This window comes from Symphalangus syndactylus, chromosome 2, assembly GCF_028878055.3.
Source record: "Symphalangus syndactylus isolate Jambi chromosome 2, NHGRI_mSymSyn1-v2.1_pri, whole genome shotgun sequence".
NCBI lineage: Eukaryota > Metazoa > Chordata > Mammalia > Primates > Hylobatidae > Symphalangus > Symphalangus syndactylus.
In genome coordinates this window covers 127,738,657-127,764,148 of record NC_072424.2, presented here as the reverse complement: position 1 = coordinate 127,764,148, position 25,492 = coordinate 127,738,657, and the positions used below count along the sequence as shown (strand labels likewise).

Here is a 25,492-nt window from a genome sequence, read left to right as displayed (position 1 = left end):
AGTGATCAACCTGCCTCAGCCTCCCAGAGCGCCGGGACTACAGGCGTGAGCCACCACGTCCAGCCCTCACATTGCTTCTGGCCTCCGTGGTAGACCTCCCAGACGGGGTGGTCGGGCAGAGGCGCTCCCCACATCCCAGACGGGGCAGCCGGGCAGAGGCGCTCCTCACTTCCCAGACGGGGTGGCCGGGCAGAGGCGCTCCTCACTTCCCAGACGGGGTGGCCGGGCAGAGGCGCTTCCTCACTTCCTAGACGGGGCGGCCGGGCAGAGGCGCTCCTCACTTCCCAGACGATGGGTGGCCGGGCAGAGGCGCTCCTCACTTCCCAGACGATGGGTGGCCAGGCAGAGGCGCTCCTCACTTCCCAGACGATGGGTGGCCGGGCAGAAGCGCTTCTCACTTCCCAGACGGGGCGGCCGGGCAGAGACGCTCCCCACCTCCCAGACGGGGCGGCTGTCGGGCAGGGGCTGCAATCCCAGCACCCTGGGAGGCCAAGGCAGGCGGCTGGGAGGCGGAGGCTGCAGCGAGCCAAGACCACGCCACCGCACTCCAGCCCTGGCAACACCGAGCACCGAGTGAGCGAGACTCCGTCTGCAGTCCCAGCACCTCGGGAGGCCGACGCGGGCAGAGCACTCGGGGTCATGAGCCGCAGACCAGCCTGGCCAACATGGCGAAACCGCGCCTCCAGCCAAAGGAGAGAAAGCAGGCAGCTGTGGTGGCGCGCGCCGGCAATCCCAGGCAGGCCGCTGGCCGGGGCAGGAGAATCACGGGAGCCTGAGGCATGGGGTCTGCAGTGAGCGGACTAGATTCCAGCCTGGGCCACAGAGGGAAAAGAAAGAAAGAAAGAAAGGAAGGAAGGAAGGAAGGAAGGAAGGAAGGGAGGGAGGGAGGGAGGGAGGGAGGGAGGGAGGGAAGGAAGGAGGGAAGGAAGGGAGAAAGAGAGGCCTTTGCTTACTTTTTAATTGGGTTTTTTGTTCTTGCTTGTTGAGTTGTTTAAACTCCTTGTAGATTCTGCATATTAGACATTTGTCAGATGCATAGTTTGCAGATATTTCTCCTATTCTATAGGCTGTTTACTGTGTTGCTAGTTTCTCTTGCTGTGCAGAAGTTCTTTAGTTTAATGAAACCCCATTTGTCAATTTTTGGTTTTGGTTGCAGTTGCTTTTGGTGTCTTCATCATTAAATCTCTGCCAGTTCCTATGTCCAGAGTGGTATTTCCTAGGTTATCTTCCAGGATTTTTATAGTTTTAAGACTTACATTTAAATCTTTAGTCCATATTGAGATATTTTACGTATAAGGTGAAAGACAGGGTTCAGTTTCATTCCTCTGCACATGACTACCCAGTTATCCCAGCACTATTTGTTGAATAGGGAGTCTTTACCCATTGCTTATTTTTGTTGATTTTGTTGAAGGTTAGATGGCTGTAGGTGTGAAGGTTTCCTTCTGAGCTCTCTATTCTGTTCCACTGATCTAAGTGTCTATTTTTGTACCAGTACCATTCTGTTTTGATCACCATAGCCTTATATTATAGTTTGAAGTCGGGCAATGTGATGTCTCTGGCTTTGTTCTTTTTGCATATGATTGTTTTGGCTATTTGGGCTCTTTTTTAATTCCAAATAACTTTTATATTAGATTTTTCTAATTCTGTGAAAAATGACACTGATATTGATAAGGATAATGTTTCATCTATAAATTGTTTTTGGGGGTATGGCCATTTTAGCTATATTGATTCTTCCAACCCATGAGCATGAAATATTTTTCCATGTATTTGTATTGTCTCTGATTTTTTCAGCCACGTTTTGTAGATTCTCTGTTTCCATACAAAATCTAGCAGAATCACTCATTTATTACTCCATATCATGGAGGAAAAATGAAATAACATTAATTCCCTACTGGGTAATACAATAAAATTCCAAACTCAGTAGGTTTTTGGGACATAGAACTCTTTATTTAAATATCAGTACAGGGCAATAAGTTACTAAAGGAAACAATCATTAATATAATTTTTATTAGATATTTAACAAATTATCTCTCAGGACATGGAAAGAATCCCTGGAGGCCTGAAGTCTAACATGATTGTTTTACTGACAATATCATTTGGAAGAACAGGGTCATCATTCAAAGAAGTAACTGATTTTCTAAACAAAAGCAGAAGAAAGAAAATGTTGATATATCTTATTTAGTCAGCCAGAACTTTAAGTGCAAAAATTCCATCAGGTAGCACCAAGAGAAAATAGCATAAGATGTTAGGAATAACCGGTGGTAAAATTGTTGACAAAAGGAATCAAGGCAGTGAGTGAGCTATTGGGTCCATGGTGTCATCATGATCTGCTGGAGGCCTCTGGACATACACAGTAGGTGGTGGGCAGGTGGCCAGACAGAAGGGCAAGTTTGATGGAGACCGTGCTCACAGGGGCTTTTTGGTTTCATCTTCAGCCTTCAGAAAGGATGCAAATGTTGGTTTAAATGGTGAAGGAGAACCTGGATCACTTTTCCAGGTCTGAAAACCCAGTGACACCCACAGTTTCAAGGCTGGTGAGAAACCCACAAGGAGGGGAGCAGAAGCAAGTGCAATGAGGAAGAGGAGCCAGGAGGGAGAAGAGAGAGGAGGATGGGAGAGCACAGGCACCCCCAGGAGGAGCCCCCCATGAGGGGGTCCCATTCACACTCACTCAAACACACACACACACACACACACACCCCGGACTGATTATATCTGAACTCAGGACAGCTACCTTTGTTTTCTTCCCACTTACTTGTTCTCTTCAGCATTTTTTCCCAGTGTATCAAGAATTCCTCAAGCCAAGTTTCCGTCTCCCAGTGAAACCTTCTGGAAGAACATGGTCACATCCCTGTTCTTCTCCCACTTCTCTTTCATCTTCTTGGCTCCAGGATGAAGCGCTGTCCACTTTCTGTTGGTTGGGTCAAAGAGGAGGAACCTCTGTCCATTGAAGAGGAACTGCCAAGATCCTCTGCTGTGTCCACGGGCTTCATGCTCGCAAGACATCCTGGCCTGCAGGATGAGAGGTTCTGCCCCTTTGGAAAGAGATCAGCTCTGATCTTGACAAACCCTGAGCCCCACCCTGCTTCCCTTCCTGTCTGCCCCCCTTCCTCCTTGACCTCTTAAGTGATATAAACTTGATTTATTTGTTTATTTTTAATTAATTAATTTATTTTTTTAACTAGGCCAAGAACATTATTAACCTTTGTTTCAAACTTTATTCTCAGGCTTCTTTGGCCTAATTAGCTGCAAAGAATAAATTGTGTAAATGCAAAAACTGAAAAGAGCTCTGTGTCCAAGGGGCTTGGGCTCAAAAGTATTAGAGACCTAGATTTTATCACATCCGTAAACAAATATTTCTTAAAAAGCAGTCATAATATAAAATAGCAGTTCCTAGTAACTTCTTCAAGTTTTATCTTCAGAAGTTGACTCAATTCAGTTTGCCTCATTCTTGGAAGCCTCATCAAAATTCTCCATAAGACCTGGAACTTCATCATCATCATCCTCTCCAGTTGCAAGTGGTGCTGTTCCATCCACAGATTGTTTGGGCAGAGCTTCATCCAGTCTCCTTAAACTAGCCAGACTGTCTGCACCAAGCTGGATTAAGATGCTGGGTAGCATTTCTGTCAGCTGCTTTGTCTTAGCATGGCCTGTAATGGTGAAAGTGTTCCCTGCCAGAGATGTCTGAACTTCAGGGTTGTTAAAGTGGATCAGTGTTCCTTGGTTTGTAAACATATTCACCTCTTCAATACCAGAGATATTGGTTACCCCTAACTTCTTCAAGGAGAACTGAAAGTTTTTATCTTCTGCTGTGGCTGTTCTATGAACCACCTTCTTCTTTCTGGGAGCAGGTCCTTTCCCACCAACGCACACTTGTGCCTGCAGTTTGGCAAGATTTTCCAGGTTCGTGATTGTTTCTTTCATCTTGTCGGAGTGGATAAGGGGCCGCATGGGAGACTAGGGTTGGTGTTCAGGTTGTCTCAGGTGGACCAGCTGAGATTAGGCACACACACGCTGGGATGCCTACCTGATTTATTTTTTGCATGAACACATTAAAGGCTTCTAAGCTATTATAGTGTCTGCTCCCTCCTGTCCTGAGCCATTTTAAACTTACTGCTGGGTATTCAATTCTCCACTTGAATGTCAGGCAGTTACTCTTTGAGGAAATCCACCATGTCTCTTAGTGTTTCGGTCTGTTCTTCCCAGGCTTTTGTGACATTGACTTTCTTCCCCAGAGAAGCAAAGGCTTTGGCCTTATGGCTAACACAGTCATAGTGAAGAAAAGCCCTTTTATCCACCTGATCTTGAACTGCACACCACTGTGGTAAAGGTCTGAACTTAGGAGTGATGATGAAGTCATAGCAAAGGCAGTGTGTGTGTGTATGGAAGGAAAACACGGGAGGGGGTTGGTGTGGGGGGAAGTGGATCCTGAGACCCCTCCTCCCCCTTATGGTGACTGCAAGTAAACACCTCTGAGGGGCTGGGCTGGCAGAACAAGATGTGCCCCAGCCAGGACTGTCATGTCAACTAGTTAAAGACTAGAGTATCTCCTTTGCTAGAGTACAAGGTGAGGAAGGTCCCTGCAGCCATGAAAGCACGTGTCCTCCCAAGACATATCCCACCTGGGCTCTGCCCACATGGGTCAGCACATGACCTTGTCATGTCAGCAGCCAGGCCTGCTGTGGCAGGAAAAGGCCTGGATGAGGAGGATCTTCCTCAGCAGCCCCTGTGGACTGCGGGAGGTGGGAGAGGGTGTGGGGGCTGCCCTAGGATGCTCCAGCACGGTGGGTGGGGTGAGGACAGAATCCAGTTTGTATAATAAAGAGATTATTGTCATAGTCACAGGATTTAACACGTTGGCAAAGCCCCTGGCAATGCTGCCCATCTGCTATGAGATGCATTCCTGAAACCTTGGAAAAGGGATGGTTCACAGGGCGAGAAGTAGAAAATCTAGAACTTCTAAGGCAGGGCGTAGAGGAAGGGATCACAGGCTCAGAGAAGTGCCCACGCCAGAGGGCTCTGAGTGAAAATCCAGAACAATGCCCATCCTCTATGCTCATGGGAAGCCTGGAGGACTCTTGTTTACCCAGCGTATAAAGAAGGCCCTGGGAGAAGGCAGCAGACTGTCAAGAAGCTCAGGGATACCTGTTGCTAAAGGCCAGGGTTGGGGGTAGGAAATGCTGTTCCCTAAATGGCTCCCAGGAGTAATGATCTGAAATAATTGATCCCAGGTGGAGGCTGTCACCTGTCAGGAGGAGAGAAGGCCAAACAACCTGCAGTCTGAAGTTCAAGGAGGAAGGAAGCAAGGACCCCCAGGGAAGGCAGAGAGAAGCCAGAGAGCTCCGCCAACAGAGTCACCCCACCCTCTCCCACCTGCTCTCTTCTAGCCCGGCTGGTAGCCCATGGTATGGTGCCCACCCACACTGCTGGGAGTCTTCCTCTCCCCGTCCCCCGGCCCAAATGTCAGTCTCCTCTGGCAACACCCTGACAGACACACCCAGAAAGAGTACATTACCAGCCATCTAGGCATCCCTTATCCAATGCACTGGACACCTAATATTCACCATCACAGTGCCACAGGCCACACTCTCATCCACACTCCACCCCGACCCCATCTCCCTGTGTTCTGCCTCTGGCAGGGGTGAAGGATCCAGTCTCTCCATGTCCTCACTGTGATTATGATGACAGCCATCCTGCTAGGTGCGTGGTGGCATCTCCTTGTGGGTGTGATTTGCATTTCCCTCATGGCTGTTGATGTTCAGCCTCTTTTCATGGACTTAGTGACCAATGTATACTTCTCTGGAGAAATGATCATTCAAAACCTTTCCACATATTTATATTGCATTATTTCTCTTTACAATATTGAGTTGTAAAGAGTGCTTTATATATTTGGGATACAAGTCCCTTACCAGGTATATAATTTGCACATATGTTTTCCATGCTGTAAGTTGTCTTTTCACTTCCTAAATGACATTCTTTTTGAAGCAAAGTTTTACCTTTAGAATAAGTCAAATGAAACTACTTTTCTTTTGTCAATATTGCCTTAGCATACACTACTTTAGCAGCCTTAGCCAAACTCAGAGTCACAAAGATTTACTTCCATGTTTTCTTTTCTTTTTCTTTCTTTCCCTTCATTCCTTTTTCCTTTTTCCTTCCTTCTTCCTTCCTTCCTTTCCTTCCCTTTCCTTCTCTTTCCTTCTTACCTTCCTTCCTTCCCTTTCCTTCTCTTTCCTTCTTACCTTCCTTCCTTCCTTCCCTTTTCTTCCTTTCTTCCTACCTTCCTTCCTTCATTCCTTCCCTCCTTCCTTCCTTCCTTCCTTCTTTTCTTGACAAAGTTTCACTCTTGTTGCCCAGGCTGGAGTACAATGGCGCAGTCTTGGCTCACTTCAACCTCTGTCTCCCAGGTTCAAGCAATTCTCCTGTTTCAGCCTCCCTAGTAGGTGGGATTACAGGCACTTGCCACTATGCACAGCTAATTTTTGTATTTTTAGCAGAAATGGGATTTCACCATGTTGGCCAGGCTGGTCTCGAACTCCTGACCTCAAGTGGTCCCCCCCCCCCCAGCCTCACAAAGTGCTGGGATTATAGGCATAAGCCACCACGCTTGGCCAGCCAGCCCCATTCTTGAAGGCTTTTCTCTCATACCCTAATAACCTATCAAAGCCTCCCTCTCCTAGTACACATTAGGCACTATGTTGAGGCGCACATAGACATTCAGTCTCTAGCACCACCTCTGCTGAGTCCTGTCTTCATGGAAATGAGGAAGCTGAACAGCCTCCTCCGCACAGTCTCCCCTTGACTGCCATCGCCTCAGAGTGACATTGAGTAACTCACTAAGGCCAATGGCTGGGCTTCCTTGGGGACAGTTCCAGGGACTGGTTCCTTGTTTGTGTCTGGGGATCCTTCCCTAGTTCTTTGCACATCTTGCATTTTTTTGAGATGAAACTGAACGTTTACAAGAATACAATGTGACAGCTCTGGGAATCAGATGTCCCCTCTCTTCAAGGCGTGTTGCTGCTGCTTGTTTAGTGACTTTCCTGGATGGATCTTATAACATCTGTATTCCCTGTCACAGGTGGACCCTGAAGTCTCTGCTCAGTAAGGTGAGGTTGGACAGAGGTTTGCATCAATGCGTTGAGCCAGCGAATCTCTCCCCAGGGCAGAGGGCTTTGTGTGTGTGGTGCACTCCTGCCCCTGCCACACTCAGGCAGGCAGCTGATGTCACCACTGCAGCTCCACTTCCTGCCTGCATAGAACCTCCAGATCAGCCAAAGGTCAGAGATGTGGCCTTCTCAGGTGCTTCCTGGGCACATGCCAGCCCCTATGCACATCTCATTCCCCAAATCTTTCTCTCAATTTCCCCCACTAGCCTCTTGTTTGCCCCACATGCAAACGGTGGAGTTGTACGGTTGTAATGATTGCTTTTAGCCAATGCTCTAAGGATCTGGCTTTTCCCTAGAAAGAGACCTCAGCAGGTCAAACAATGACAAACCCAATGAATGGGGCTTTTCCAGTGAGTCCCCAGACAGGCCAAACAGAGTTCTCTGGGGCAGGGGCTTTTGAAGGGCTCCAAGCCCTGTGTGTCCCTTCAGCAAATGGAGACTTGTAGCTGTGGCCTTGTAGCTGTCACGGACATGGTGAGTCCAGTGTTTTCTGGGCATAATAAATCAGGATATATTGTGCAGACAAGAAGTAGAAAGAACTGTTAGGAGGAAGAATATAAATTTTCAAGTACAAGTTCGGAAGTATTAGAAAAAAAGCGAGGAAAAGGGCAAGGTTGGCTTGGTTGTAGCTAACCTGGTGGAGAAGCGCAGCTGTCTGAGATAGAGTGCTCGAGCTGTTAGGTTCCTCTGCAATGTGGAGACCACCTCCACAACCTGCCCTGCATCCTCCTCTCTCCCGAGGCTGAATGCAATTCTTGGGCCTTCGGTGCCAAGGAAGCCACAGTCCCAGACCAGAGGAAGGGCTGAGGAGGACAGTGGAAAACGAGGTGGTGGGTGCAGAAGGAGAAGGCTCACAGCAAGGATTTCCTGAGGATAAACAAAAATGTCACTTGAAAATGGAAAAAAAAGTGAGGGTATAAAGAACAAGATGAAACTCATCTATAATTCCATTATACAGTGTTTAATTTTAGGGTTTTGACACTTTCATGTATAATTATTATACAATTATCATCATACAAATTTTTATACAATTATCATCATACAACTTATGATTATCTTAAATGACTAGATTTTATCTCTTTGAGCTGGGTTTGGGTTCATAGTGCATGAACCTAAATGAATAATCATGAATGTAATATTTTCATATTAAATAATTAAAAATTTCTACAACAGGCACTGTGGTTCATGTCTGTAATCCCAGAGCATTGGGAGGCCAAGGTGGTAGGATTGCTTGAGACCAAGATTTGAAGACCATCCTGGGCAACATAGGAAGACCCTATCTCTACCTAAAAATAAAACAATTTGCCAGGCCTGGTGTCATGCACCTGTAGTCCCAGCTATTCTAGAGGCTGAGTCTAGAGGATCACTTGAACCCAGGAGCTGGAGATTACAGCCAGTGATGATTATGCCACTTGACTTCAATATGGTTGACAGAATGAGAAACTGTAAAAAGCCATAAAAATAAAAAGGATTATCACAATTCCTAGTCAGTGCATGGAAAGGATCCCTGAGGTCTGAAGTCCTGCATGCTATTTCACTAGCGATACCGTTTGGAAGAATAAGATCATGTTTCAGAGAAGTGTCTGCTTTTCCACAATCAAAGAAGTAGAAAGAAAATGCCTTTTGCTGGGATTTCTTGTTCAGTTAAAATGTGTGCAGGAATTCCATTCATTAGCACCGAGAGAAAGTGGCAGAAGGTGTTAAGAAAAATGGCTGCTGGGACCATGAGCAAAGGTAATGAGTGGCATGAGATGTTGAGTCTACAATGCCCTCATCACCTGCTGGGGCCTGTGGGCTTGCTAAGGCTTGAACTCCTGCTTTCCAGAAAGGCACAGTGGTGAGTAGACAGGCGGCCTCCCTGAAGGGAGAGCAGGATCCAGACCAGGCTAACAAGGGCTTCTTGATATCATCTTCCACCTTGAGAAAAGATGAAGCATTGGTTTAAGTGGCTGAGAAAAACCTGGGTCTGTTCTCCTGGGTGATCCCTCCCAGGCCCTCCCCATTTCAGAACCTCTCCCACAAATAAGGAACAGGTTTTTCCCTCCAACCCTACTCTTGGCTCTGTAGCCTGTCCCAGCCTCCACCCTCCTTCACCACACCACAGAGCCAGGCCAGGTCCTGTTACAGCCCATAGGGGCTTACAACTGAGGCTGGTAATGAGGGGTCTGCACCCTCACTGAGGGCCTGCTCCCCCTTCTCATAGAAGGGTCTAGAGGACTTGGGGGAGCCCTGTCCAAAGAGAGGTCTTTCTATCCATGTTCCCTGGCCTTGGGTGGGCTTGTAGGCAAACCTCCTTCTTTCCCCTTTGCTCTCAGCCTCTCCTCACCCTGGGAGCTGCACCCATAGCTCTGAATGGGACTGCCCCTGCCCCGCCCCATTCATTCCTGGCCAAGCTCAGTGGTGAGCATGGAACTCCAGCAGCAGCTCAGCTCCCCTGCCTGAGTCCACTCTGCTCCAGGCAGGGCCATCAGCTGGCTCAGGATCTGGAGTGTGAAGGAGGCAGAATGGCAGGGGCATCGCCCCAGCGCCCAGCAAGGACTCCCATGGGTCCAAGGGGCCTGGCCTTTTCCTGAACCTCAGTCTGGACACACTCTAATCTTCACCATCCAATTTAACTGCTGAGACCCGAGCTGCTTTCTCTGGGAATGCAGCCTTTGGAATTGGGTGGGCCAAGGCCCTCACAGCCCCCTCCTCCTGGGATTCTCCCAGATCACTCTCTTCTTAGCCTTCTCCAGGAACGCCCTTTCCCTTGACATCCTAGGTGAAGCAGCCATGCTGCTCCTCTCCTACTGTGCAGATTGCCCATGCCTGTGTTCCTGCTGCCTGCAGGCCACACACCACTACCCTTCCCGAATAGGAACCTCCTCTGAAACAGGCCTGAATTGGTTAAGCCCTCTCAAGCTCAACAGGCCTTGAGCCTTGGTATGGGTCCCTCCCTTTCCCTTTGGCCTCTGACAGTTAGAATCCATCAGAACTCAAGGTTGAGCTGCCCAGGTCATTGCTAACAGGTGACACCACGTCTCATTCATCTGTCTCATGTCAGGATGAGAAGTTCCTGGCCTCTGGGACTCTGGGAATTCTCCTTCCACATCCTCCCATCTCACCCATCTACCCCTTGCTCCCCTCCCAATATTGCCCACAGTACCTGTCACTCTAAACAACTCTCCTCATCTGCCAGCTAGAATGAAGCAGAGGAAGATGATGAGAAGGCCCCAGGGACTGAGAGTGGTGGCCATGGCTTTGGGTTCGGTTGTGCCTGGGGTCAGAGAGGGTGGTTCTGAAATGGAAACACAGGAATGACAACCCTGGTCCAGGCCCCAAATCTTAGGGGATGCCTCCTTAGCTCCTGCCACCCCAGATCATCCTGGAAGGCAGACCTTTTGTCCCCCTCTGCTGTGGGGCAACCTCCGGGACAGATCCTGGGGTAGGAAGGGAGAGGAAGTGTCCCCTGTCCTCAGGGAGCTCACACAGCTGCTGAAGGAAGCAAGGTGACAGCACAGTCCACCCTCCTGCCGTGGAGAAAGAGGAGGTGATGTCCCAGGGCCAGAGAGGGGAGGGTCTTAGGCCCTGGCATTGGAGGTGATTTTGATAGATTTACAGAAACAGATGAGGGGAGAGGAAAGAAAAGGTGATTCTAGGAGGAAGGAACACTAATGAAAAAGATGTGGAAACACTATGACACCCACAGATTCGAGGCTGGTGAGAAATGCACGGTGGGTGGAGCAGAAGCAGGTGCAGTGAGGAAGAGGAGTCAGGAGGAAGAAGGTAGAGGAGGATGAGAGAGTACAGGCACGCCAGCACCCCCAGGAGGAGCGCCCCATGAGGGGGTCATGTTCATAGGCAAACACTCACACACACACACAAACACACACACACTCACACACACTCACACAACAGGCTGATAAGATCTGAACTCAAGACAGCTTCCTTTTTTCCCCCTCTCACTTACTTGTTGGATCCAGCATTTGTTCCCAGTATGTCAAAAATTCTTCAAGCCACATCTTACAATCCCCCATTGAAACCTTCTGGAAGAACACAGTCACCTCCCTGTTCTTCTCCCACTTCTCTTTCATCTTCTTGGCTCCAGGATGAAGCACTGTCCACTTTCTGTTGTTTGAGTCAAAGAGGAGGAACTTGTGTCCATTGGAGAGGAACTGCCAAGATCCTCTGCCGTGTCCATGGGCTTCATGCTCACAAGACATCCTGGCCTGCAGGGTGAGGGGCTCTGCCCCATTGGAAAGAGATCAGCTCTGACCTTGACAAATCCTGAGCCCCACCCTTCTTCCTTTCCTGGCTCCTGGACTTGCTGTCTCTGCTGCATCCTGCCCATGCTCCTCAACCTCTTGGGTGACATAAACTTCTGATTTATTTTTTATATGAAATCAATAAATGACTCTAAGTTATGACTTGTCTGCTCCCTTGGCCATTTTAAACTTACCAATGGATATTAAATTCTCCACTTGAATGTCAAGCAGTTGCCCTTTAAGGAAATCCACCACATCTCTTAAGGTTTCAGTCTGTTCTTCCCAGGTTTTTGTGACATTGACTTTCTTCCCCAGAGAAGCAAAGGCTTTGGCCTTGTGGTTAACACAGTCATAGTGAAGAAAAGGCCTTTCATCCACCAGGCCTTGAACTTCACACCATTGTGGTTCAGGTCTGAACTTAGGAGTGATGATGAAGTCATAGCAAAGACAGTGTGTGTCTGTGGAAGAAAAACACAGGAGGGGGTTGGTGTGAGGGGAAGTGGAACCTGAATCCCCTCCTCCCCCTTATGGTGACTGCAAGTGAAGGCCTCTGAGGGGCTCGGCTGGCAGAGAAAGATGTGCCCCAGCCAGGACTGTCATGAAAACTAGTTAATGACTAGAGCGTCTCCCTTGCTTGAGTACATGGAGGGGAAGGTTCCTGCAGCCATGAAACCACATGTCCCCTCCAGACATGTCCCACCTGCCCTGTGCCCACATCGGTCAGCATATGACCTCGTCATGGAGGTGCCAGGCCTGTTGTGGCAGGAAAAGGTCTGGATGAGGAGGACCCTCAGCAGCAGCCCATGTGGACTGCAGGAGGTGGAAGAGGGTGTGGGAGCTGCCCTGGGGTGCTCCAGCACAGTGGGTGGGGTGAGGGCAGCATTCAGTTTAGATAAGCAAGTGATTATTGTCATGGGTCACATGATTTAACATGTTGGCAAAGCCCCGGTGAAGACGCCCATCTGCTATGAGCATGCATTCCTGGAACCTTGGAAAGGGATGGTTCACAGGGCAAGAAGTTGGAAACCCAGAAGTTCTATGTCAGGGTGAAGGGGAAAGAATCAAAAGGCTCAGAGAAGGGCCCATGCCAGAGTGGCTGCAGTATGAAAATCCAAAACAATGTCCATCCTCTGTGCTCATGGGATGCCTGCATGACTCTTGTATACCCAGCATATAAAGAAGGCCCTGGGAGAAGGCAGCAGTCTATCAAGAAGCCCAGGGATGCCTGTTACTGAAGGCCAGGGTTGGGGGTAGGAAATGCTGCTCCTGAAATGGGCTCCCAGTAGTAATGGGGATGGAAAATCCTGAAATAAGAGATCTCAACTGGAGGCTGTCAATTTTCAGCAGGAAGGAGGGTGCAATGATGTAAATAATTAAAGAAGTCACAATGCCAGTGGGGGACCTCAGTCATAAAAAGGTATGCCCATGGCTCATAGAACAAAGGGGTCAAGGATCCAAAAGAAATGGAAACTCAACCCCGATACTGCTAGATTTAAATAATTACAACAAACAAAGACAAAATGCAAGGATGGATGACCTGGAGACTGAAAGGAGTCACCCTAGGAAATAACTGAGCTCCTTTGCCCAGAGAACTGAGCCACATCTCAGACCCAGAGTCCATTGCTAGAAGGAGAGCCCAGAGGCCCTGGTGAGCCCCTTCAACCCCACAGCAACTGCAATGACTCCTTCAGCCTCCCCCACAGAGCCAGATGGGCATTCACTCTGGTAACTGTACGCCATGAAACAACAAATACCCAGACACTCCTAGTGAACACAGTGTGTGGTCCAACCTCCTCCCAGGGACCTGAATAATTAACTTGCTCCCCTATTACTCATGAGGTGCATTTAGGGCAAAGTAACGGATGGACACCTGTGTCAGGTCCAGCTTAGAGGGATGTGCTGGGTTCATAGACCCATTCGATGGTAATTTCACATTTCCTGGATTCGTACCAGGAATGGATAGTGTTTGTAGTTAATGTAGTAACTATTATAGGTTGTGCTGGTCGTATGACCTCCCCTGTCACTACTCAACTCTGCTCTTGTAGCTGGGATGCAGCCATACACACTCTGTGATGAGGGGTGACACTGGACCTACCAATATGGCTATTTGACCCTGGACTCCCTAAGATCCCAGAGGCATGTGTGGTTGGAAAAGGTGCTATGTGGATTTCATGGCAATTGCCAACCACAGAATCACAATAGGGTCCCCTAGTGCTCAGAAGCAAGGCTGTGCCACTCACAGCAGCAAAATCTCCTCATTTAAAAGTGGCTCCTGTTGTGTTCTTGGGCCCTGGTGGAGATGGGCCTCCGGCTATGGGAGGGCCTCAGAGCTGCCCATCACAGGGTGTGCTCCTCACCCTTCCGGTCATTAGGAAGTTAGGCCCCACAGTGAGGAGACGCAGGTGGGTCTCCTGGGATGGGCAGGAGCAGGGCCACAGGGAACCAAGAAGCTGCACAAGCAGTTGGCCCCGATCCCCAGGACAACACATGGCTGCACCGCCTCACCCTCAGCTCACACCTGAGGCTTCAGGGAGGGTCCCTGATCACCCTGAGGGACAAATGATGCCACCCAGCAGCAAAGGAGGGGGGCAGTGGGCCCAGAACCATAGAACCTCCATTCACATCCATCACATCCACACCACCCAGAAGCCGCAGGCAGGGTAGGACACACTTGTGACTCTTCAACTTACACCATTTGGAGATGACACCCTAAGGGATGGGGCAGCAATTGCCAGGACACAGCATGTGCCCGCATCTGGGGTCAGCAACCTAGGACAGTGTCCACATCTGGTCTCCCTTTTATTTGCAGGTTGCCATTGCCTGCTGTTGCTCTGCAAAGGGACAGGACTTGATACACAGAGAACTCATGGCCAGCAAGGACCAAAGTGCCTTCAGCCTTTTCTTTCTAGAAAGGGCTTGCTGACTCCTGTCTGCGTAGCGACTATTCTATATAACCCTATCTCCCCAGCAGGAAGAACAGGCGGGTCTGGGACCCAAGGGCAGAAGTGGGCGCCTCTACACATGGGCGCTCCCAGGGTCATCCTGAGGGAAATGGGATTTCCCATCCCCCCTGCACTAAGTTCTGTGGAAAGTCTGGGGTGTGTTTGCTGGGGTGTGTCCTCAGGCAAAAGGGAAGAAAATGCTAGTTGGTGGGGGAGGTGCTAAGGGCTCCTTCATGGATGGGGAGGTGAGGGAGGCCTGTGTGGTGACAGGGGTAAGCTGAGATGGGGAGTGAAAGGATGCGACCTGGGTGGTGAAAGTGAATGGTGAGGGAAGGGGTAGGAAGTGTCTGCTGAGCCTCTGGGTGCAGGTGAGTGTCTGCAGCAAAGTGTAGGGGGAAGTTCCAGGGCAGGGAGCTCTGGGGGTGCTGGAAGGTTTGTGTGGTGAAGAGCAGGTCAGAGCAGAGCAGGGCTGTGTCTGATGGGGGAGTCTGTGATCGCGTCCCTGTGGAACTCCCCTTCACCCCTGTCCTGACCCCAGCTAGGGTTCGGGGATCTGGTTTCTCCTTCCCTAGCGCGAGTGGGGCTGCGGGTCTGCACCAGGGATCCCTGCCCCACCTTGCCTTCTGTAGCCCTTTGGCCCCTCCACCCTCCTGCAATTCCTTTTCAGCCTTCTTTGACACTCCCCCTGGACTGCGGGGCTAGCAGCGGCCGCAGGAAGCGGACCCGGCGGAAAGGAGCCACGGAGGGGAACTGAGAGCCTTCAGCTGGGCATGTTTGGGGAGATCACGATGTTCGGGGAGATCGCGATGTTCGGGGAGACAGCGATGTTCGGGGGGACCGCGATGTTCGGGGGGACCGCGATGTTAGGAGGGACCGCGATATTCGGGGAAACAGGGTTGTTGAGGGGACCGCGATGTTCGGGGAGACCGCGATGTTCGGGGAGATCGCGCCGGTACTTCCAGAAGCCTCCCCTCCTCTGAAACCCGCTGCAGTCCACAGCCTCCCAGGTTTGGCCCCCGCCCCGCTTAGGCTACATCCCCGAACTCACCAGCCCGCCCTGCCCGGGACCAGCCAGACAGCAGGTGCAGAAGCCGGAGGCACAGAAGGAACGCGGGGCTGGCGGCCGCTGCCATTGTAGACCTGGAGCTCCGGGGACAGGAGGCGCAGTGGACGTAGAGACCGGCTGATGAATCGCTTCAGGGCTTCCACGCGGGCTATGTATATTGCGTAGTACGCACCGGGCGGGATCCTAGGAATGCTCCACCCCCTGACGCCCCGGGCGTCATCTGACAGCGGCCTGGCTGACGAAACTTTCCCCTCCAACCCGCCCCGCGGCTTGGTGGCGGCGTGCGCGGGCCCCGAGCGGGCCAGGACGCGATTCCTTCCATGGCCCCATCACATAATTTTTCAACACAGCATTTATCATTACCCCAATGTAAACACTGATGCACAGGAAGGTGAAGAAACTTGCCCAGGAATACTCAGTAGCGGCGGTGTCTCCCTGTCACCGCCTGCGTCAGCGACACCCGCCCTCCCTCCGCCTGCAGTCGCGGAGTCCCCGCCCCTCTCCGTCCAGGGCGCAGCCGCTTCCCCAGTCCGGAGCGGACCTTCTTTGCCTCTCCACTAAAAGCATGAGGTGGTCTTTGAGTATATTCTATATCCCTTCATGACTTCTGGAAAAAAAGAAGAAAGCCCTAGAGGGCTACCGTGATCAATCATCATGTGATCAATTGTGTTTCCCTGGAGAGCAGAAGCCGAAGGAGGGGTCTATACATGCGTGGGGCTCACTTTGCCACACACCCTTCTGTGTCTAACACCACCCAAATCCAAGGCTGTATCCGCACCTCGGCTCAGTCCCTGGATGGTCTCTGCAGCTATCCTCAAAGGGGCAACCCGAGTGCATCCTCGTCTCAGCCACCATGAAACCATCTAGATCTGTGGGCAGAAGCCAGAGGGAAGTGGGGGGCCCAGTGGCCCTTGGCCACAAGGGAGGGCTTAGCCTGGGGTGAGGACTGTGCAGAGCCCCTGAGTCCCACTCTGCCCCCAGCCACTCAGCCTGTCGCCCATTGAATGAGAAAAATAGGCACAGATCTCCCACTCCACAGTCTTCATGTAGGGATACCTTCACCTGGTGACCATCAGTCCCCAGGGTCCTGAGGCTGTGGGAAAGGGGAGGAGGCCTGGACCAAGCCCAGGGCCTGACTATGCTTCAGGACAGGGACATGGGATGGCAGCCATCTCTGTGACTGAGCAGGGACACAGGAGACAAAAGTTTCTGTCCTGATGCACTAGAGCCTCTGTCCAGGAGGGGGCACATGAAAGGTGGTCTGGAGGACAACTGGGCAGTTCTCAGATTTGGGAGGGGAATAGCTTGGTGGGTCCGGGGATCTGTGTGTGAGAAGAGCCTCCCACGTACAGGGCTGGGGGCAGGAGCCCAGGTTAGTCCTGGGAGGAGGCCACTGGGAAGGCCCTGGCAGCACCACTCCTGAGGCTGGGTGACCTGGGCCAGTGCCTGGGGGAACAGGAGGAAGGCAGAAGGAGGCTGGCAGGAGACCCCCAAGCAGGACAGCCAGGTGACAGGAGGAGGGGCCTGTGTGCACACCTGGGCCCTCCTGCCTCACCCATGCTGCAGGCATCTGGCCACTAGACTCAGGCCTGCCCAGGATGGGCATGGAAGTGGCCCAAAGGTTGTTGCAATGGCTGGGATCTAGAGATCATGCATTCAGACATGGAAGTCAGCTGATATGGTGGCTGAATATTCCTGTGCAAGGTTCTTCAGCTTTCTGGGCATGGATGTCCGCATGTGGAAATTGACAAATGCTATGCACACAGATGAAATGAGCAGATTCTACAAGGAACCCTGTCCTTGCACATGCTGAGGACCCAGGGCAGATCTCCTATTTCAGTTGTGAGCCCTGCCGCCCTCCCTGAAGTCAGCAAATGCCAGGCCTACCCTGAGGAGAGCTGGAGCTCTGAGCCCAGGCCGTGGCCTCTTCATGGCCCTGACTGTGCTGTGAGGGGGTGGAAATGAAAGCAAGACCTATCATCAGGACTCAGACACGTTTTTCAGACCCACAGACGGTGATTTTTCTTTCCATCAGCTGGTGAGTCTGAAATGATTTAAGGGTGGTTGGAGGCTGAGTGAACCAGTCAATGAATGAGACAGTTGTGGGAGTGAATGGGGCTCAGAGGAAAAGCACAGGTTCAGAGGGGAGCTGGAGCGGAGGTTGTAACCCCAGAGGCCTGAAGGTGGCAGCATCGAGGTTGGAGACCTCATGGCTGGCACAAGTTGGTAATTTTTTTTGCCCTTTTTTTTTTTTTTCTTGAATCTGAGTCTTACTCTGTCACCCAGGCTGGAGTGAAGTGGGATGATCTCAGTTCAGTGCAACCGCCTCCTCCTGGGTTGAAGCGATTCTTTTAACTCAGCCTCCCGAGTAGCTAGGATTACAGGGCCTGCCACTGTGCCCAACTAATTTTTGCAATTTTAGTAGAGACAGGGTCTCACCATGTTGGCCAGGCTGGTCTTAAACTCCTGGCCTCAGGTGATCCACCTGCCTTGGCCTACCAAAGTGCTGGGATTACAGGTGTGAGCCACTGAAACTGGCCAAGACTTGGAAATTTGAATGCTCACCTGGGTGACCACAAAGATTTTCCAAAGAAGAGTAACTTGGTTTTCAACCAGTCTGGGGGTGCTTCATCAGGATAGAATCTTCTAGAAAACATAGCATAATGATGGACAGCGTAATGATGGACTTCAGCTGGTTTGCTTGAGCCTAGGGTGCACCAGGGCCAAACGAATCTTGCCTTTTTTTTTTTTTTTTTAGACAAGAGTCTGTCACTGTCGCAGGGGCTGGTGTGCAGTTGTGCAATGTCAGCTCACTGCAACCTCCACCTCCCAGGTTCAAGCGCTCCTCCAGCCTCAGCCTCCCGAGTAGCTAGGATTACAGGTGCCCGCCAACACACCCGGCTAGTTTTTTTGTATTTTTAGTAGAGACGGGGTTTCACTATGTTGGCCAGGCTGGTCTTGAACTCCTGACTTCATGATCCACCCGCCTTGGACTCCCAAAGTGCTGGGATTACAGGCATGAGCCACAGTACCCAGCCGAAAATCTGTGTTTTAAACAAAGAAGGAACGAGTCTGAAAGTGGGAATGGAAATGGGAAAAGATAAGGGGGCCAGGAGGAAAGAGAAGGAGAAAAGAAGGGTTGGGGTCTGAGAAGGAGCAAGAATCCAGGCATTTCCGGACCCATGGCCTGGAGTTGCAAGTGGGCAGGGTGGGGCCACTGGACCTGTGACAGCCTTGAGAGCCAGGGCGACTCACACAGGGGCCCTCTGCTTCCTCCAAGCATGTCACGCCCTGGGCTCCAGGTCCCCAGTGGCACAGGTGCTGGTCCAGAGTTTGGTGTTTGCCTCCAGCCTCTATTCCTGCTACCAGGCTGGTCCGGAGTGGGTCAGATCGGTGAGTTCCAGGTTGGACCCTAAACAGGGGTCGTGGGCCAACATACGAGATCTTGGACTGCAGGGGTGGGGGTCAGGAGGAGGGGAGGCTTCTGGAAGTTTCTAAAGGTCTCCCTGGAATTTAATGTGGCATTGCTAGCTGGAGCCAGCTTGGCATGGGGAGAGCGATGTGGGACTGATGAAAAGCATGCAGCCTGATTTAAAGCCAAACCCTGAGTCCTTTCCAAGAACACTAAAGCATATTGTAGTCGCTAAAAGAAACGAACAAACAAACAAAGAAAGTAGCCTTTCTTGGCAGATACCTTCCATTTTTAATCTTTACATTTAACATTGCTTTTTGAAAATAGTGTATATTATTTGATGTTTTAAAATCCAACCAGGGAGTTTCAGTGATTTGTGTGATGAGTTTAGCAATTCACCTTTATTGTAATTATTACTGTTTAGGATTCAGCTATGCCATCTTTTCTGTTTGTTTGTTTTAAGATATGGGGTCTTCCTCTGTTGTCCAGGCTGGAGTGCAGTGGCATTGTCATCACAGCTCAATGCAGCCTCTAACTCCTGGGTTCAGGCCATCTTACTGCCTCAGCCTCCGAGTAGCCAGGACTACAAGCATGCGCCACCCACTGGGCTAATTTTCTGTGTCTGTAGAGATGGGGTCTGCCTATATTGCCCAGGCTGGACTTGAACTCCTGAGCTCAAGCGATCCTCCCACCTCGGCCTCCCAAAGTGCAGGGATTACAGGCGTGAGCCACTGTGCCTGGTCCACATGTATTTATTGTGTTTTTAATGCTGGCATTTCCCCTCTGTACCTGTGTTCCATTCAGTATACTGAGGGTTTTTTAATGTTGCTTTAAAAGTTATACATTCTAGTTTTCTTCTCAGGGTGGCCGCCCTTAACCTATGACTCATACCAGTATGTGTCACATTTATTGGTATTATTGGTTTTGTTTTATTCCTAATTTTAGAAGTCTCAGCATGTTTTCGTATCCCTTTCTCGTGCCACCTCCAGCCGCATTTTCCTGATAGCTTTCCTAGCTGTAATTCTCAGTTATTCTTAGCTACACTTCTTTGTTTCTGTGATCCTAACTTCACATTTCCCCTTGTGAGATAACAGTAATCTGGAATAGATTCCTTGGTCACTTGTCCTCCTTGGTTCTCTTGTCCAATCTCCTGTGTTTCTCTTGCTATTGAGGTACCTTCCTCTAAACTATTTCCAACTTGGATCTTAGGAGACAAATATCCTTCACGTTTTCTATGTTTTGAAGATTTCTGATACACCGTGGTGGGCAGGATTCGGAAGCTGCCCCCTCAAGTTTCCTGTACGTTTTCTAGAACAATATGTTCTAGAAAACACTGATGATAGGACAACTAGCTGCTATCTTAGCCTGTTTGTTTCAGCCTGGTGCATACCAGCGGCAGGAAAATCCAGTATTTTAAGCAAAGAAGAAATGATTATGAAAATGGGAAAGGAAAGGGGGCCAGGAAGAAGAGGATGGAGATAATAAGGGGTGAGGGGCCTAGAGAAACCAGCTGCTCCTAGTCTAGGCACCACTAGTCTAGGTACTGTGAGTCTAGGCACCGCTAGTCTAGGCTCTGCACAGTCATAATTAAAGCTACTCATCAGTTGACCTTAAAATAGAGAGATTTTCCTGGATTCTCTGAGTGGGCCCAATGCCATTACATGAGCTCCAAAAAGCAGAGAATTTTCTCAGGCTGGAGCCAAGAAAGATGCGTCCAATGTCAGAGAGATTGTAAGCATGAGAAGGATTCCATGCACTGTTGCTGGGTCTGAGATGTGGGGGCCATGAGCAGGACTGGAGAGGGGCCTCTGGGAGTTAGGGAAGGGCTGCAGCTGACAGCCAGCAGGGAAGCTGGGATCTCAGTCCCACAGGTCCAAGGACTGGATTCTGCCAGCAACCTGAGTGCACTTGGAAGCAGATGCTTCCCAGAACCTCCCAATCAGAGCCCAGCAGGTGGAGACCTTGACCTTGACCTTGATCTTGAGGAACTGGGAGAAGAGAAACCAATCAAGCCATCTCAGGCTTGCAAACTAGAGGACTGTGAAATAATAAAGATGTACTGATTTAGGCAGGTAAGTATGTGGCAATTTGTTATGGCTGCAACAGAAAAGATACCTTCCTATTTAAACGAGAATTTGACTGGATAAAAAATTCTAGGCTCAAGTTCTTTTCCTTCATATTTTAGAAAGAATACTCCGTTGTTATCTTGCAACCAGGGTTGCTGTTGTGTAGTCTGAGGGCCAAGTGTTTCCTTCTTCCTTCCATTGTTTCTCTGGGGTAATTTGGGGGAGGGGGCCAGAAGTCTGACCTTATTTCCTGTCTTCATCCAGTGGATTTGTACTGTTCTAGGCTGTTAGTCACAGTCTCAAGGAGGCTGAGAATGGTTTCTGCTTTAGCCTACCTTTTCATAGATGCACTTGTAGATCGGACAAGCTTATTGTTTTTCTCTTATTCAGCTACTGTTAGTCTTCTCTCCTACCACCTTTCATAATTTCATAAATATTAAACTTACTGAGATATAATTTACAGACAATACTCCTTTGTGAACATAGGAGCTTAAAGTCTCTTATCTTTAGGAGTATATTGAAACTTGTAGGCATTTGGCTATATTATAAGGCATGTTTCCAGGTTATAAACGTTAAACAGATGAATGATATTACTTCAGTCACGTATCATCTTACCAACCTGTCAATTCTGTAGAAAATCACATTTCTAGCATTACTTGCTCCAGGTTTGCAGAAGAGAAAAACAACAATGTTTTCACTGAACACTGGCTTTTAGACAAAATCAATTCTAGAATTATATTAAATTCATTTTTACTTCCTATCATTTCTATATTTTATAGGTTTCATAAAATCGGCCCACAGTCTTAAATTTATTATAATTTTGATAGATATCTTAGTAAAATACTCCATCCCTTTCAGTTATTGGAAACACTAATGAATTCTAGGCTTAAAACGTTGTAGAACAGCAGTACTGTTTCAAAACTGAACTCAGTTGAATTAATCAGACATGACAAGATATTTTTGTGATTCTGACAGAAGCTTAATGAACAATGTTGAATACATTTAAACACTTTTTTATAATATATCGAAATGGTGTGAATTATGGTAACACTGCCTTTGAGAAGAAATCATCAATTTTGGATTTAACATACAGGATGGCACCCTAGGGAAACGTTAAAAAGTTAGGAGAATTGTACCTTTAAGAGTGCGACTGAGTAATGAAAATATACATTACTAGAGAAACCTCCTGGGATGCATAGACATTTACTTGTGATGTGAGCATTTTTCTGCCTAGAAACAGCAAAACTGACTGTTTAGCTGTAACTGGCAGGCCCCATGTGCCATAGCAACAACAGAGCAAGAAAACCAGGAAAAATTTTTGCTCTATGATTTTTTTTTCATTTTTTTAAAGCTATTGAAACATAGTAAGCATAGTTATTTTTAAATCCCTGCCTGATAACTCTAATTTTTTTTTTTTTTCTTGAGACAGAATCTCACTCTCTGGCCAGAGCTGAAGTGTAGTGGCATGATCTAGGCTCACCGGAACCTCCACTTCCTGGGTTCAATTGATTCTCGTGCCTCAGCCTCCTGAGGAGCTGGGACCATAGGCGTGCACTACCATACCCAGCAAATTTTCATATTTTTAGTAGAGAAGGGGTTTCACCAGGTTGGTCAGGATTGTCTCGAACTCCCAACCTCAGGTAATCCACCCGCCTCGGCCTCCCAAAGTGCTGGGATTACAGTGGTGAGCCACCGCGCCTGGCAAGATAATTCTAAAATCTAAAGCTGCAAAGTCTAACCCAGCAGTTACTAGCTACATGAGGCTATTGAGAGCTTGCAATACAACTAGTGTAAATTGAGAAGTACTGTCAGTATACGGTGCACACCAAATTCCAAAGGCTTAGTATAAAAATGTCAAATGTCTCATTATTCATTTTTCCATTGATGACATGTTGAAATAATAATTTTGGTTAAAAAAATTTAGTTAAAACATATTGAGTTAAAAATGTTGTAAAAATATATTTCACCTGTTTCTTTTTATTTTTTCAATGTGTTCACTAGAATATTTAAAATTCCCTGTGTGGCTCACACTTCTGGCTTGCGTTATATTTCTGTCAGAGGACTGATCTAGAGGTTTCATGTATTTTCTGTCTCTGTTGCACATTTCAGCTGGTTCTTGCTGTTGCTATCTTATCTCCCTATGTGGTTGGTTATCTTTGTCTATGTTCTGGATACAGTGTTTTAAAAATTGCTGTTGACAGAATATAAAGTGTAGGATGGGCTGGGCATAGTGGCAACCGGGGCGAGCCATTCTGCCAGGCTTGGGAACTGTGCTACTCAGGAAACTTTTCTCATCACCCACCCCAATCCTGTCCCAAATGGGAGGAGCAGTGAGTGCTGAGCCTAGGCTCCCTGCCTTCCCAGTGCTCCCAGCATCACATGAGCTCCTCCCCAGCTGCTGTGGGGTCCCGACTCTCCATGTTCACTATGCTCCCAAAATTGGCTCCCCATCTTCACTGCCCACCAAGCATCGTCCCAGCGCCTCCAGGGTCACTGCCTGACCAGGTGGGGGTTGGGTGAAGAGGCAGAGAACGAGGCAAGACACCTGGTCCAGTTTGACTTCAGGTTTTTCACTGAAATGTGACCGCATTCCACATCCTCTTCCTCCAGCAACCTCAGCTGGGATGATGTGTAGGGCAGTGTAGAATCTTGGCGAGTGATGTCCAATTCCTGCCACCATGACTTTTCAGCTATATTGATTTTTCCTAAAACAAATAAACAGACTGGCAATAAGTTAAGGAAATACTGTTTTCCTTACTAACAGTAGAGATGTGTACATATACCAATGCTGGTTTTTAAAACAAATATAAGCCCACAGGCACTCTGCTGAACGCAGATTCTATCTCAAAATAACACACTTTCAAGATTTTCCAATACCCGCACGTACAGATTCTTTTCCTTTTTATCTCTGCACATTACATAGAATGACTGCATCACAACAAATGTAACCAGTGTCTGTCTGAAGATCCAGATGGTCTCCAGTCAGTTACTTTTAGAAAAACGAAATGCTGCAGAAACTGTGCTTGCATGAATCTCAATTTAATTGTGTGGAATAGATTTGCAGACACAGATTTGCTGTGTAAATTAATGCACCTTTAAAGCGTCTCATGTCACGCATGGCAATGCTGGCGACACTCTTGTCTGTGATTGTGATGACACAGCTTGGGCAGAGGATGGTGAAACATCCACTATAGAGGGAGGGGAAACTGAAAGACAGGGAGACAGGTTTCATCAAGAGTTAAAAACATCAAAGTCTGAATTAAGAATATCTATACATACGCGTTTGAAATGGCATAAAGACTCCCTGGAAAGATGAAAAGAATCCAATAATGTCTCATTCCGGACGCAGGCAGGGGCGGGGGAGCCTTTCACACATGACTTTTCATGGTTTCGATCCTCAAACAGGTGCGAATATGTAGGTGAAGAAGTAAGAAAGAGTGGAGCCGGGGCCCCAGGGCGGGTCACCGGATGGGCTCGCCTGATTTGTTGTGGGCTCCGAGGGTCCCGAGCAGGGGCGCGTGGGGCTGCTGCAGTGACGAGGCACTGGTTCTAGATATTTACCAAACGGTGTTGTCACACGGGGGATATTACAGGCGATTGCTGATTTCAACCACAGATGACTTTCGGGTAAAGTTCGCTCCTGGAGATTTCAGTTTCCACCCCTCCGCGTCCTCTCTGGCTTCTGCGGGATCCGCCCAGGGCGTCCGCTTCGCCCGAGCTCAGGACCCAGGTCCTGCCCTGTGGAGACCCCAGAGTGGGTGCGCCGCTGCCGGCCGATACCCCCGGGCCTCCGGGTCCACAGCGTCCGGAAAAAAACGGTCTTTCGAAGACCTGGGATGACTCGCTGGTCGCGGCGAGGGACCCGCGGTTCCCGTGTCAGAAGGATCAAGGAAATGCCGGGCCTGGTGGGGTGAAGAGCACGAGGTCCCTCCTTCATCCTCGCAGGTACTTTGTCACCCGCTCTGTGTGTAGACCTCACCGTCCCGCTCGAATCTGTGGGGCTCCGACAGCGTGGGCCCCGCGAGGACCCCCATCCTCCTTGCCCTGGGGCTGCTACAGGAGGGCGCCAGGACGCACTAGGTCCTGAGTGTCCAGGGTCCCGCAGGGGCGTCAAGTTGTCGCCTCCCGGATCCCGCCGCTCGCGGTCCAGGGCTCCTGGTTTCTACGCAGGGCTGGGGGCCCCGAGCATGGATGTCGTGGGGACGAGAAAACTTTGGGATAGTTGGAAATGAAGGATGGGAGGGAGAACCAGAGAAAGGGAGAGGAAGGAAGCAGGGAGGGCCAGAGAACAATGAGAAACCTCCGCCAGGAAAATGGGAAGAGGATGACACATGAACAGCCCCCTACACTCCACCAACTCTCCCTCTCCTGCTCTCTGCCCTGTAAGGAACGCAGGCCCCACCCCCTCCAGCCTCACAGTGTTTGGGGTCGCCCATTCCAGCGGGGTGAGGCGTCGCCTTGTGGGTGCGGTTGGCATTTCCCTGAGGTCTGTGGACACTGAGCACCTTTTCCTGGGCTCACTGCCATTTGCATTCTTCTTCTGATGCCAGTGGGCAAGCGGAGGTCCCCAAACACCAAACGCGGGTGGGACCGCGACCC

The 25,492-nt window shown here is 49.5% G+C and overlaps 2 protein-coding genes and 1 pseudogene across 2 annotated transcripts; all 3 read right to left on the bottom strand.

The window, feature by feature from the left end:
- Positions 1 to 1,936: 1,936 nt before the first annotated feature.
- LOC129462402 (uncharacterized) lies at positions 1,937 to 4,885 on the bottom strand (annotated as a pseudogene).
- Positions 3,369 to 4,040, bottom strand: LOC129475243 (transcription factor BTF3-like). Its single transcript, XM_055267404.2, has one exon. It carries the CDS (start codon positions 3,949 to 3,951, stop codon positions 3,436 to 3,438), a length of 516 nt encoding a protein of 171 aa, XP_055123379.1. The 5' UTR covers positions 3,952 to 4,040; the 3' UTR covers positions 3,369 to 3,435.
- Positions 4,886 to 8,107: 3,222 nt separating the features above from the next.
- LOC129475216 (UL16-binding protein 1) lies at positions 8,108 to 15,606 on the bottom strand. The gene is made up of 5 exons (XM_055267327.2): positions 15,398 to 15,606; positions 11,602 to 11,865; positions 11,113 to 11,388; positions 10,309 to 10,440; positions 8,108 to 9,080 (listed from the first exon to the last, which is right to left on the bottom strand). The coding sequence occupies exons 1-4, from the start codon at positions 15,480 to 15,482 to the stop codon at positions 10,331 to 10,333; spliced, it is 735 nt and encodes a 244-aa protein (XP_055123302.2). The 5' UTR covers positions 15,483 to 15,606; the 3' UTR covers positions 8,108 to 9,080; positions 10,309 to 10,330.
- Positions 15,607 to 25,492: the final 9,886 nt, after the last annotated feature.

What these genes read in the sequence shown, in the direction of transcription:
- LOC129475243 (XM_055267404.2), bottom strand. Translation starts at nt 3,951, where the DNA reads ATGCGGCCCCTTATCCACTCCGACAAGATGAAAGAAACAATCACGAAC.
- LOC129475216 (XM_055267327.2), bottom strand. Translation starts at nt 15,482, where the DNA reads ATGGCAGCGGCCGCCAGCCCCGCGTTCCTTCTGTGCCTCCGGCTTCTG. An exon ending in GTCCCGGGCAGGGCGGGCTG is followed by an intron (nt 11,866 to 15,397) that starts GTGAGTTCGGGG and finishes TTTCTTCCACAG; the next exon opens with ACACACACTGTCTTTGCTAT. An exon ending in GGAGAATTTAATATCCATTG is followed by an intron (nt 11,389 to 11,601) that starts GTAAGTTTAAAA and finishes CCAATGGGGCAG; the next exon opens with AGCCCCTCACCCTGCAGGCC.